Source organism: Anolis carolinensis, chromosome 1, assembly GCF_035594765.1.
Source record: "Anolis carolinensis isolate JA03-04 chromosome 1, rAnoCar3.1.pri, whole genome shotgun sequence".
Classification (NCBI taxonomy): Eukaryota; Metazoa; Chordata; class Lepidosauria; order Squamata; family Dactyloidae; genus Anolis; species Anolis carolinensis.
This window is the reverse complement of record NC_085841.1, coordinates 14,039,660-14,053,255: the sequence shown is the minus strand read 5'-3', so window position 1 is coordinate 14,053,255 and position 13,596 is coordinate 14,039,660. Positions and strand designations below refer to the sequence as shown.

General features: G+C 37.7%; 2 protein-coding genes across 3 annotated transcripts in view; one reads left to right on the top strand and one right to left on the bottom strand.

The window, feature by feature from the left end:
• Positions 1-13,596, top strand: part of erlec1 (endoplasmic reticulum lectin 1) — a 462,586-nt gene that overhangs the window by 110,433 nt on the left and 338,557 nt on the right. The window lies entirely within an intron of this gene.
• psme4 (proteasome activator subunit 4) overlaps positions 1-13,596 on the bottom strand; it is a 94,519-nt gene that overhangs the window by 56,968 nt on the left and 23,955 nt on the right. For both annotated transcript variants that reach the window (XM_062968839.1, XM_062968840.1), the window contains 6 exons: positions 11,018-11,062; positions 8,777-8,926; positions 5,828-5,891; positions 5,257-5,331; positions 4,291-4,413; positions 2,449-2,541 (listed from right to left, as the gene is read on the bottom strand). In XM_062968839.1, the coding sequence (XP_062824909.1) occupies positions 2,449-2,541; positions 4,291-4,413; positions 5,257-5,331; positions 5,828-5,891; positions 8,777-8,926; positions 11,018-11,062 (550 nt within the window). The remainder of the gene's footprint in view (positions 1-2,448; positions 2,542-4,290; positions 4,414-5,256; positions 5,332-5,827; positions 5,892-8,776; positions 8,927-11,017; positions 11,063-13,596) is intronic.

Here is a 13,596-nt window from a genome sequence, read left to right as displayed (position 1 = left end):
TTGTAGATAAAAGTAAGTTTGTTGCTAATGTAACTTTGCAATCGGCAAGGTGTTTTGTTGGGCGCTTTTTGGGATCTCTGTTTCAGAAGACGTGTTTGGAAGACTGCTTTGGGACGTAAGTGTTAACCCGGGTTTTTAGTGGCAACAGGGGCTGGCATTGTGTGGGTTTGCGCTGGATTGTCTTGTGTTAGTTTTATGCATTAGCTGCTGGCTTGCCTCTGTCGCTTTGACTCTTTGTTTTTACCTTGGACTGGAATTCGGTGACTGTGACTTCTTCCTGACGACCTGGACTGGAATTCGGTGACTGTGACTTCTCCCTGACAAATTGGACTGGAACTCGAAGCCTGTGACTTCTCCCTAACGACGCAGGCCGGACGTGGCAGCTGTGACTTCTCCTTTACAACGTGGTTTTGCTTTAGCAACGTTTTGGGGCATTGTGTGGCCGTTGGTCACTGTGGGTTACTGCTGGTAGCTTTCATGTGTTTGTTTAGTTCCAACCAGCAGGTGGAGCGAGTTTCCAGCCTTTTCAACTAAGTTTGTTTTAATCTGGATTATTTCCCAGGATAATCCAGATTATATCCCAAGTTTGGGTCTTTTGAGTTCTTTTTGGACATTGTTACCTCACACTGAAGATAAAGTGTTTTGAGCCTCCTTTTGGTTGTTTCTTAGGCTCTTTTGTGTTGTTTTTGCAATAAACTGAGTTGTTTATATTGGCTGGCTCTGACTCGTAACAGTTAAACTGAAGAACCATGACTTTAAACTGCCAAGGACAAAGACATGCCACTACAAACATATGTTTGGCTAGCAGAGGATGGTTGTTTCTTTAAAGTTGAAATTGAAACATATGCACTCCCTTTAAAAACCTTTTAGTTTAAAGTATGCATTCAGAGAAGAAAAAAACAAAGTCTTCTTTGAAAAGTAACATATCTTGTTTGCTCATAAACACCCTGTATTAATTTACCATACAGGCACATTTCTTATTGAATTTTAGTTACAGATAGGATGTAGCTTCTCTGTGTTGAGTACACAGGGTATCATTCTTAATCAATAGTCCATAGTCTTTAAATATACCTGTACTCACTGAAGTCCATAAGCATACTTTTCTATTGAAGTCCAAACAGCAACATGCATGCATCCACCTCCACTGAGGTCTGATGCAAAAAGTGAATACAAAATGGAATCCTGAGTCTAACATGCTCAGTACAATCATATGCCTATAGTCTCTCCCACACTAAAGAGATATAGTCAAACTGGCAAATCACATAGAATACAGGTTAGCAAATATATACATAAACAAATAAATAGTGAGAGGCTTGGGAGGTTGCTATTTCCAATAGTACTCCTGCACTACTTCCTCTCTAATCCTAGTTCCACAACAAAGACATTTCTGGAGCTAGAACATTACAAATCTTGCTTATTTAAAAACTTGTCTTTATTTCTTTCTCAGGCCTCTTATAATGATTTACTGCTGAGGTGCCAAATTCACAACACTGGACCTTCACTTTCTTTCAGATGTTTTTTTTTTAAATTTTGTGTCAAAAGCATTGCATAATAAATAAGTTTAAAAGTGATAAAATAAAGGATGAAATAACATTGGAGCAATGTAAATACATCATTGTGCTGGATTTCACCATATTAAGTAACTGGGGGAAGATAAGAACCCTCTGTCACAAAGAAAGTCAGCATAGTCTCTTGATCTTTATTATGTCTGCTCCAAACATAATTAGGAGTTGTTGTGTGCTTTTCCGGCTGTATGGCCATGTTCCAGAAGTATTATCTCCTGACGTTTCGCCCACATCTATGGCAGGCATCCTCAGACGTTGTGAGGTATATATATAACACGCAACAACCCTGTGATTCCGGCCATGAAAGCCATCAACAATACATAATTAGAAGGTTGCCGTTCAATCGTGTTTACATTGGTGCTCTAGCCAGGGCAACATTACTTATTAGCCTTTTTGACAATGGTAACCTGCATAGCTAGAATCCCCTCCAGAATGCCTCTAAGACACTTCCTTCCTTTTCTAAAAATACTTCAACTCTTTTAAAGGAAACCTGTGAATTAAAAAACACCCTATTTAATAATTTAGTTGAAGAATGTGTAGCAACTACATCCAAAATGTATGCATATTCTTTTCCTATTTTCTCTCTACTCTTTGCCCCATCACCACCAGTCTAGTTTCAAACTGAGTCTTTTGAATTAGAAGACTTGACAATCATTGTTCTCTGTAAATTGTCATTTATATTGAAGGCAATAAATACTCCTACTCCTATTACTGCTATCACTCCTCTTACCTCCTTATCCCAGGTGCTTAAAATCTCACTTAATGTGAACATTGCTTTATTGCAAAGCACTGAAGAAAACAAAGAGCAGTAATATTCTTCTCCAATACAAACATTTTAGCTCTTGATGTAGGATTAGAAAATAAATATATATCATCTCCTTACCAACCAGCGTCCATTATTTGATGGGTGGTAAAAAGAGGCAATGCTTTTGAATAATCCAGACAAGTGCTTCTGTACAAGTTTGCTTGGTCCACCCTGTTCAGATAAAGAAGGGGGGGGGGGGGAGAGAGAGAAGTTTGGTATTCCACCTTTAAGGATCAGTAAAAAAAACTACAATGTAACTTTGACACAATTTACAGTATTCTGGTAACATTGTTTAGCCTCAAAAGGTTTGCAAGCACCTGAGCTACAAAAGCAGCTCTCCCAGATATGCAATGTCAGAATTTCCAGATTCACTGTAAGGCAACTGCTGCACAAGCCATCAGGACCCATACAAACCAGCTGGGAGCGTGTACTGTTTTCCTTATTAATTTAGCACTACAAACAAATGGTTTTTTTTTTCACTTAGACAGTCAAATTTAGGTATGGCTTCAAAATGAACAAACATCAGTGATGCTAACTCATATTACACAGTTTTTGTTCCTGGGTTATAAATGTCATTTCCTAATTGGTTCTATTATAAAAACATGGAAAGAACTACAAAAGCTTTGTTTTTGTGGGACATGCTGCAGCACATTTTGATATAGTTTTTCAATGAATATCTCATTGAGTCACAACCAATTCAACATTGTTTGTGGGAGCCACAAAAACGAAGTTTCTGGAGTATAACAACTACTTTCAAAGTAGATACCACACAATTAAACAGGAAATAACACTTTCAGACCAGAAACAGAGAGTGTTTCAAATTTTGTTACATAGTGTTATCTAGAACAGTTGGGAAGATGTCAGTTTTAAAACACAATTGCATATAGTGGACAGAGTAGAAATCATGACACATGCAGCTTAATATATGTGCTGCTTAGCCAACACACTACAACATATATATTGGTCAAGCTAAGCAATTTCACCTAGTTTCATTAACTCTGCAAAATTATAATCAGGATGTACTAAAATGTTTTCTGAGATTTTCCCTTTTTAAGGAAAACTGTATTTTCAAATATTTCAGGGGACAAATAAAGCCCCACTACCTCCTTGGGTTGAGGATAAGATGGCCTCGACATATCAGGTGATGCCTGTCCCTTGTGAAGCATTTACTGTTACGTGGTGCTGATTTTATCACAGAGCAAGAATGTGCAGATTTTTCTGTTCCAACAGTCTCATCAAGTGTCAGGAAAGGGCCAACATATACACAAGAGAGCACACATATGGGGGAGGAGGAAGATTTAAACTCATCCCCATTTTATAGAATATGAGTGAGATACAGCTGCTCATAGTTGTCTGATAATGGTAAGGCGAAAGCCTACCCTCTCAATCTGAGAAGGTACTACAGCTTCATTTCTGCCATCATCAGCATTAATGCAGTCATTGCAAGGGGCAGCTCAGCCTCCTCCTCCTCTCCTTCCAGAAACACTAACTGACATCACTGCTTCAGCACCATGATTAGCTGTGTGGAATCTGTGACGCCAAACCAGGGACTCTGGCAGGGGGAAGGCTATGCATCCCTATTATAAAGTAAAACCACATAAGATAATTCCTTTTGTGGTCAGGCATTTCCACAGCGGAAATCGCTGAAGAATACAGTAGGCTCTTCTGAGAAGCCAGCCATCCTATCTCTTCCTATAAAGCCTATTTTTAATTAATTCCTGTACCTTGGAGCCAATCAACGTACACATTATACAGAAAAATGGAAGCATCATTTTTAATTTTTTTTTGTTCATACCCACTTTATCCTAATGGCTTTCAGGTAACATAGAATAAATGTGGATAACTCAGAGGCTTCAAAGCCAAGACACTTGTAACTGGTAAATGTGTAGGGAGACTAGACAAAACCCAAAAAGATGTTACCATCATGGCTGTGATCCACATGACTGCATGCCCTATGTCATATGCATTCGTCAGGAATCGTGGAACCAACACTTGATTGCTTCCTACTGGAAGATTCAAACTTCGGAGAATTCTGGTAAATATCTATAGGAAAGATTTTCATAATTAGATAACGACTATGTGCTAAGAATAGTATTTTATTCTTGTTACGGTTATCCATGCCTTTAAATATCATTGAAACATCATATCAACAAAAAATTCTGCCAACAAATATATTTTGATTGGTATGGTTATTGCTTCAGGTAACTTGGTTCTTTCAGAACATTATCAGAGGGTAATTAACAGCTCTGCAATTTTACAGCCAACTATAATCTGCATAACTGTGGTGTTTTGAAATTGCCCTTGATTTATGCATACCACTGCACAGCACCTCCCAATTCTACAAATGGTTTGTAGATTATCACTATTAGACACATATTCCTCACTAGCATCTGGAAATGGTCTACTGTACATATAAATCCTGAAAACTTAAAACCATGCCATGCCACCAATTATCCTCTTCAAATACTGCTGAACAAAAGCCTTATTCTTTTCAGCAGTCACTAAAGCTTATGTTCTATTTCTCAGAATTATCAGGTACACTGAGAAACTTGGCAATATCTCATGGTACTCCAGCTGAGTTTTTAAAGTATGGAACAAAACATAATTAATTAAGGCATGAAATGCCTCAAAGTTCAGATTCTACAGAAATTATTTAGGACAGACTGTAAGAACAAGGGACGCTGATGGTCATTAAAGGTTATGTAAGTACAAGTAGAAACCCACAGATTTGCAGAATGAAGTAGGGCAAAGAGAAGGAACTTCAGTGTGATTATACCTGTTTATTAGCCTCCCTGAGGCATAAAAGCTACATATGATATCAGCAAAGAAATCCTGTACTATAGTTTAATCTTAACATTCTTAGTATTCTCTCTTATTAGACATTACCTTTGGAATATAAGGATCCCAGTTGATGTAACCTATGTTGTCACTGGCCAAGCGAGCAAAAAGATTGACTAGATGCTGGAAAGAGATTACAAAATTACGATCAGAGCAGATTTTTCAGAACATGGTTTACCCTAGCTAAAGTTACCTGTGATTTAACACAGCTGAGAGTGGGAATGAGCAAGTCAGGAGGTTAAGTATGGCTAAGGGACTGAGAAAGTTCTGGCAACATACAATTAAAAAAAACATTCATGAGAAACAGAAGAAGTCTTTTCCCATGTTTCCATAATTCCTCTGCATATTAAAAGATTCCAAGCAGATCTTAGTGCCCTGGTGCGGGTTAACAGAATTAGACATTATAGCATTTATAATCTGAACTTTCGATCTGGGAAAATGCCAGCATTCCCAAGTTACAAAAGGAAAATTGCATAAGAGAATAATTAAGGCATGTCCAGTAAAGAAAATGTGGGCTTGTTTGTTCAAATGGTGGAAACTCTGAAATGGCCTTCCTGGTTCCAATATTTCTAGCAACGCTCCATACTAAAAGGGAGGTGAAGGAAATAAGAACACTTACCCCTTCCCACTGCGGAAGATTTTGAACTGAAACCCAAAGACTTAGAAACTCATCAAACCAGAGCCTGTAAGACAGCAAAATTAGACCAACATGCCTTAAGGTTGTGTCAAATTCTTCATCAGTTAGCACGAAAAGAAATTGTTGCCCATTGTAATAATGAGTAACATCCAAATCCAATAAACTAGTTATAACAATAGAACTGATTCTATCCGCAAATATCAGCAAGGAGGATCCTTTCCTCCCTGCAGCATCTACTACACACTTAAGATTTGCTCCAGAAAGCTAAGGGATTCTCCAGAGCAGATTTTCAAAGTTGAGAAAAGAGAGTGGGAAGGTCCCTAGTGTAGTGTTAGAGATCACTGCACTTTAATTATTAATTTTCTCTTTACACAGTTTGAATCCTTAAGGGGCTCTCCTATGTTATTTCAGTAATCCTTAAATAAATCCTATAGCATCAATACAATTACTGTACTTCTCTTGTAATAGGAAGCCTAATATAAGGTATGTTTGACTGTCACTCAAGGATAAAATGTGACTGTGGGAAGATTTAAACCAGAGGATGTAACATCATTCATAATCTTGGTTGCTACACCAAAGCAATCCCTACTAAGAAGGTTAACACAATTTCCTTTGTCTTGCACTGAATGTCTTTGAAAGTCAGTCTAGGAAAATCTGTTTAAATCTCTGTGTCCTCCTGCCTTTAAGATGATTTCATTCCTTTCACATTTTGCTCATTTTTCCTTCCTTTTAACTAAATAATTTGTAAATCCATGCACTGTTATGTGTGCTGATGTCACATGTCTCTGGCATTGTTTCTACCAGGTAATTAAAAGATTTGTAGCCTCCGGTGCCACCCACCAGCATTGCCGGGGGACTTTTGTTGTTATTCAGAACAAGGAGAACAGGACTGCAGGAAGCCTTCAGGAAGTACAGCTCTCCTCAAAAACAAGGCATCTGCTATGGCAAAAAGGCTCATATGTCTTCATAATTCCTTGTTATATTTCGTCTACCATTTGTGTTCTAGTATTTGATTCCGTCAAAATGTATAAATCCCAGCTCATCAGAATACTAAGAAACAACGTAAGATTCATGATTACCAATCCAGGTATCTCAGGTTATTCCTTCCTTTCAGAGAACAAGAGCCTAGAAGGATCACCCTTAAACCTCCATAAAATTTCCCAAGAGACCACAGAAGAACATCAAGATTCATCAGCATCTGCAACCAGCATAGCATTATTTCTCTACTCCTGTAGAGGTCACAGACAGCCTGAAGACTAAACTTAATCAGATAATGATCCCAACAGAATATCTGTCCACCCTTGCGTCATGCACCTGGGGCTAAGTCCTGCTGATTTAAATGAAACTTATTTTGAAGAAACTGCCATTCTGAATATTTTAGAAGCTAAAAAGCAGCCATGCAAGCTCATTATTGATCATACAATAGGACAAACATGTGTAAGTATGTAAATACAATTGTATACATTCACACAATGTATACAAACATTTAATGTCAATAAATCAAATCTAATCCAAAAATGAAAAACAGTTATAAATAAAATGTTTTTGATAGGATGTATTTGCCACCCATAAGGATGAAAGCAATAATTTATAAAGCTATGCAAAGAACCCAAGGGTGGGGTACAGTCCAGAGAGGGCATGCTATACGGACAGGCACGTGAAGTAAGCCTTGTTTAATATGACCTTGAAATGAAAATCCCCAAGAGAAAACCAATTGAGATATGAAACAACATAATGTGAATATTCAAGGACAGCCTGAAGAAAAATATGGAGCTGTCTCAATTCATGTGGATAGCAAATGTTTAAAAGATTGGTTTTAAAATGTTCATTACACAAAGCTGTGCAGCTAGTTTGGTCAGCTTTGACTGTACAGTAGGTGCATCAAGAAATTATTTTAATTGACAGAGTTTAGCTTTTTTTTCATTCCCTATTAAGCAGTTCTCAAGAAATTCTGCCAATACTTATGGCTGCCCCTGCCCAAAATCTAAATGCCTTCCAAGATTCTGCACACAATTGCAATCTTATTGAAAAATCAATCTGTTAAAAAGCACACAGTGAAAGGAATCTCCTACTCATTCGAGTCATTACCACTTTACACACACACACTTCTTTTGAATATGGCCAATGTCTTGAGTTGTAACTAATGGGGTTTTAAAACTCCTGCCCATCTTTGAAAGACATGGTATGTACTTTCAAAACTCATGTGGTGGTGCTCATCTCTCCAAGAATCCTGTCCACATCCTCAGGTTGCACAAACTGAAAAGGATCAATTGTCACCGGACATGTGGGTCCACTGGATCTGTATGAATTATAGCACCCAAGTAGGAGTGGATCTAAGCAATTTTATCTACCAGGTCAATGGCAAGAACATTATTGTGTGACTTCAAGATTCTAGTAGCTTTCAAATGAAGTACATCTATGGGCCTTTTTAACTTGGAGGAAGTATGTGCTGCAAGCAAAGTTCTTTCATGCTTCCTATCCTTCCAGGATTCACCCCGCAAAATGAAAAAAGAAGTAGTGCTATTGGAACAATGAGCTCTTTGTCAATCTTGAGGCTTGACAAGGCCTTCACTTCAGGAGGCCCTACAACCTGAAGTGAAAAACTAAGGTTTTGGTTTGTTTACTGCTTAGAGATTTGGTGTGATTCTGCATCATATTTAAGTGTTTGTCACTATAGTTGCATCAATTCAAACAGATTTATGAAGACTCAAGTCAAGCAGTGCAATTCAGTTTAGTTTCTCAGCTCTAAATGGCAGAATTAGAGTTTCATTTGTATGAGAATTAACTAGAAAGCAGAAACTCTTTGGTGTATCCACAAATAATACTGCAACCTACCACATGATTGACAGCAGCCACCAAGCTATCAAGCGACAGCTTTCCATACAACAGATAACTTAGACAAGACATTATGAAATGCTAGAATCAACTTACTTAAAACCCTTATCATGAAGTTCTGGAGGAAGCGTGGTTGGCAGAAACAGTTCAAAGTAAGTGATGGCCTTCTGCATAGTAACATCAAAGGGACACATTAATGGTCGCCATTCATCTAACATCTCTGCTGTAGCATTTTCTGGAAAATAACTGAAGAGGAGAGGATTGTCTTGGACAATATGTACAAATAGTAACACATAGTTAAATGCATGGAATTCACTACACCGGATTTCACCAAAATTAATCATAAAGAATAAATAAAGACAGATAATCAGAAGCTATTAGCCACAAAAACTAGACAGGAGATGGACATTGCTTGTATGTATTGACAGTAGCTTTTGGTAAGATTCCTGGCTGGCTACTATCAGAAACCAATCACTATTCTAGATGGATCTTTGATTTCATGTGGCACAACTATTCCGCTATAATGCCAAAGTTGTGAATCCCAAGTAGTATCAACAACTGGCTTAATTCTGCCAAGTGAAAGAATGGCTATTTTAAAAGGCTTTGGAACTTTGGATTTTCTTCAAGCTCGGACATATGTTGTATATTAAATTACTTGGGTTTTTAAAGTTTAAAAATTATTTTGATTGTTTTAATTTGTTTTAAAAATGATTAGTTTTATTCTATGTTGTACTGAAATCTCATTATATTTTACTTAATAAATACGTAAAGAACAAGTTAGCCTCATTATCCTGAATAAGGGGATTTTGGTGGCATAGGGGTCTTACAACCCCACCTCCCAAGCCCATCAGTTGTGTCTCTTGCTAGCCACAATATGTGGAGTGGATGAGAAGAGACCCCATAAATGAATCAACATACAGCTCCTCCATAAAAGGAAAGGGTTCCTTTGACTCAGAATCCCTTCACAGACAATATATTCATACTCATTAAACCTCCTCAACAACTGATTAATATAGAAACTGTAGTGGTGACTATGTCACAATAATTGTTTTACTGATGATAGGTTTATACAATGCTCACATTCCTTATGCAGTCATTTCTAAATTACAGGTCACAAGACAATAGGATCTACTATTCATAGGCAATGCATTAACTATAATCCCTCAAGAGAAAAAGATATATTTTTGTTTCACATTCTCAGAATTCAGTGAAGGTAACCTTAAAATTGACTAGACTTAATATCAGGGGAAAACCTTTACCTTAACCTAACCTCAAAATCCTCCCTAAAAGTTCAGGGTCAGGAAAATTACTGCAGTGGGAATCAAAATTTGTTCAGATCAATTAGGAGGTTGTCTAGGGGGACTTCCGATGGCGCAATGGCGATCAGCACGACACCCTGAGAGCTTCCAGAGGTGCCAGTGTTGCACAGCAAGCTCCATAAAAGTTCAGTATCTGGAAAATTACTTCAGGGGGAATCAAAATCTGTCCAGCTCAATTAAGAGGTTGTCTATACCAGCAAAATAATGAAGCTGCAATTCATAGTAGTCTGCCCTGGAGAAGCTTTGATATCACCCTATTAGTGCCACACCTACTCATAATATAATGGAATTACACTGATAACCACATGTTTCCCCTGCCCAAATTCAGACTGGCACTACTTAGTCTTTTCAGTGGTTATTACCACTACTCCATATTTCATTATAGATATTCTCTTCCTCACTCATTAGATCCATTTCCATTGAAGAGTGGAAAGGGGCAGTTGGGGTAGTGGGGAGAGGAACCCCTCTCAATTTTCAGGGCGGCTCCGTTCAGATGCTCTTTGTCCCTGGCCCATCTTTTGTTCACTCTTGTTCCCTACAGTCCCTACAGCCCCAAAACAAAGGTGTGTAAGGATTGTTTTGCTGATGTAGACAAGGTCTAAGAATGCTAACATCAAAACTAAGTGAAATAAACTGTATCTGTTAAGTTTACATAATATAGAAATATTAATTATTTGAACTTGTTAAAATATATAGAAGGCATCCTGATAAAATAAAACTGTATAACAGAATGGTCCATTTGGATCAATTATATTCACAATTAACCAGCACTTACCCACAGTCTGGTAAAAATGAACTTTCACAATTTAAACATGTTCCTCCAGTAGTTTCAAAAAAATTTCTTGTTTCTGGCTACATACAGCAATGCCTCAGGAGCACACAAAATTTCTCTATTTCCCTAAGAGGACCACAGGACCCCTGTTCCATACATGCAGTTCTGGCTTCTCAAGCAAGACTTTAAAAGTGAATACAATACTTTAGAAGTACATTAATGCTTTAAAATTGTGAAAGTACTCACGGTCGACAGTTTTTCACAAGAGTTTTCAAAACACTTTCTACAGAGCTAGGAGAAGGAAAAGAAAAAAATCAGATAAATTACACCATCCCATTTCAAGCAAGCATATTAAGACAAGTACATAATTGAGCAAAGTCTAAGATGATACTGATGCAATTAACCACCATCTGTGTACATGCACTGTTACTCTTTCTGTACAATACATACCTAATTACAAGGATTAAAACTGATTTAACCAATTCCTGACTTTGCACTTTACTTCTCCTTGATTAGCTGTTAGGCGACATATAGCAATAATTATCTATGCCTCCACTTCTTTGTGTCCTCTACTAGCACACATACCACGCCCCTACTGAAGCAGCTCCACTGCCTTCCAACACATTTCCAGGCTCAATTCAAGGTGCAGCTTATTACCTATAAAGCCCTATATGCTTTGAGTTCAACCTATCTTTTTGACCGCATCTCTTTCTACGAACCAGCGTGGGCTCTGAGCGCCTCAAGTGCGGTTGGTGGAGACGAGAGAGAGGGCCTTCTCTGTGGTGGCCCCCTGGCTCTGGAATACACTCCCAAAAGAGATTAGTCTCCACCCTTCAATCTTTCCATTCCAAGCTGAAAACATGGATGTTCAGGCAGGCCTTTGACCTTGAGTAGGCTGAACGGGCCCATATGAAGCTGACGCTTGGTACTTTGTGAATTGACGGCAGTGAGTTTTATCCAATATTGTTTTAAAATTGTATTATTTTGATTTAATGCTATTTGTGTTGACAAGGGTTGTTTTATACTTTTGTACCGTTTTACCTGTTGTATGTTATATGTGCACCCTGAGGTGCCTTGTAAGCCGCCTCAAGTCCTTTCGGGGAGATGGTGGCGAGGTATAAATAAAGATTATTATTATTATTATTCCTTTCAAAAGTGGGGTTCATAGTGACATGGAACCCTTATCCATGAGATTTCATGACAACAGAATGGCCTCCCCAATATCATTACTTTCAGAACTTTTCCTTTTGGCGATTTATTCGTTCCTGCCTCTCCTCTATTTTTAACTTTGATATGTTTGGCATTTACTCCTGAATTATTGATTGTATTTTTTGTGAATATTAAAATGAATTGATGTTTTATTCATTTCATGTAAGTTGCCTATTTTTAACATTCTTCAATCAGTCTCTAAGAATTATAACCACAAAAGCAAGCATGCTTTATATCCAATTGTTAATTCCAACTAAAGTAAACATTCAATGGGATTTACATAAATGTTGATTTACAATTCAGCAATTGATCCAACGAGTCTACTTTCATTAGACCTTGCAACCGGATGTAGATCTTGTTGTTTTTATTCAATAATTATTTAAAAACATACAGTTCCTTTGCTTTGTCTGGCATGCATTAGCTATTTTATTTACATAAAAATAAAAAATAAGCAATATTATTTAGACACTATCATGATTATCATGATCACAAATGATAGAGTCACACCAAAAATTGTAAATTTATTACCATAAATGATTAATTCACATCTATACTAGATGAGTCCCTCTAAACAACTCTAAACAGCTGTAACTGCTTAAAATTATTAAACCATTTTCAACCATTTTCAAGCCAGGTTATCTGAGTACAGGGGAGATGGTAATTTCAATCATGTTTTAAAATTATAAAAGCAATGACGCAAAGACTAAAAAGAGACTCTAGAACTTAAACAAAGAGACAAAGATCTGAAGAACAAGAAGGCTGAACCCGCTGACAAGGGTCCAAAAATAGTTGGCGTTTCTGACCAGCCAAAGCCTCCTTACGAAGAGCACCTCTCTTCTGCTTGGAGCAGGGTCTTATTTTTTATGTTACGTAATGTTATAACATATTTGCTTCCAGGTCCAATTCAAAGTGCAAGTTATTACCGATAAAGCTCTGCACGGCTCAGGTTCTGCCTATTTACGCAGCCACATTCCCCCGCATAAACTTTTTCGGGCCTTATAATCAGCTGGGGAGGCCCTCTTCTCAGTCCCGCCTCCTTTACAAGTGAGGATGGCAGAGATGAAGGAGAGGGCCTTCTCAGTGGTGGCCTCCCAACTCTGAAACGTCCTCTGCAGGGAGATTAGACAGGCATCCACCCTCACAGCATTCAGGAGGGACTTGAAGACCAGGTTATATAAAGAGGCTTCAATCACCCTCTAGGATATGGATTTTTGGTAGCAAGCTCCTTTCAGCTTATAGTAATGACTGTTTTAATTTAATGCTAGCAATTTATTGTTAATTTTTGTATTTGATTGTGCTGTATTTTGTGTTTTATATTTATTGATGATGTAGTATTAATTGTTCATTCCATTTTCTGTATTTTATTGTATTGCATTTATTTTATTATTTATGTTGTAAGCCACCCCGAGTCTCCTGGGAAGAGGGGGTGAATATAAATAAACTTATTATACTTGGAAATACAGCAAGTCTTAAGGTTTGACCTGAGTGTAGAGGCAGAAACAAGTCCCCAAGTATTAAGAGCTAAACAATGGGAGGCTGAAGCTAGCTCTGCGTTCATTCTAGATGCAGTTAGCACAGAAAATGAGTTCTTGGGCATTAATTCTGGAACAGTTAAT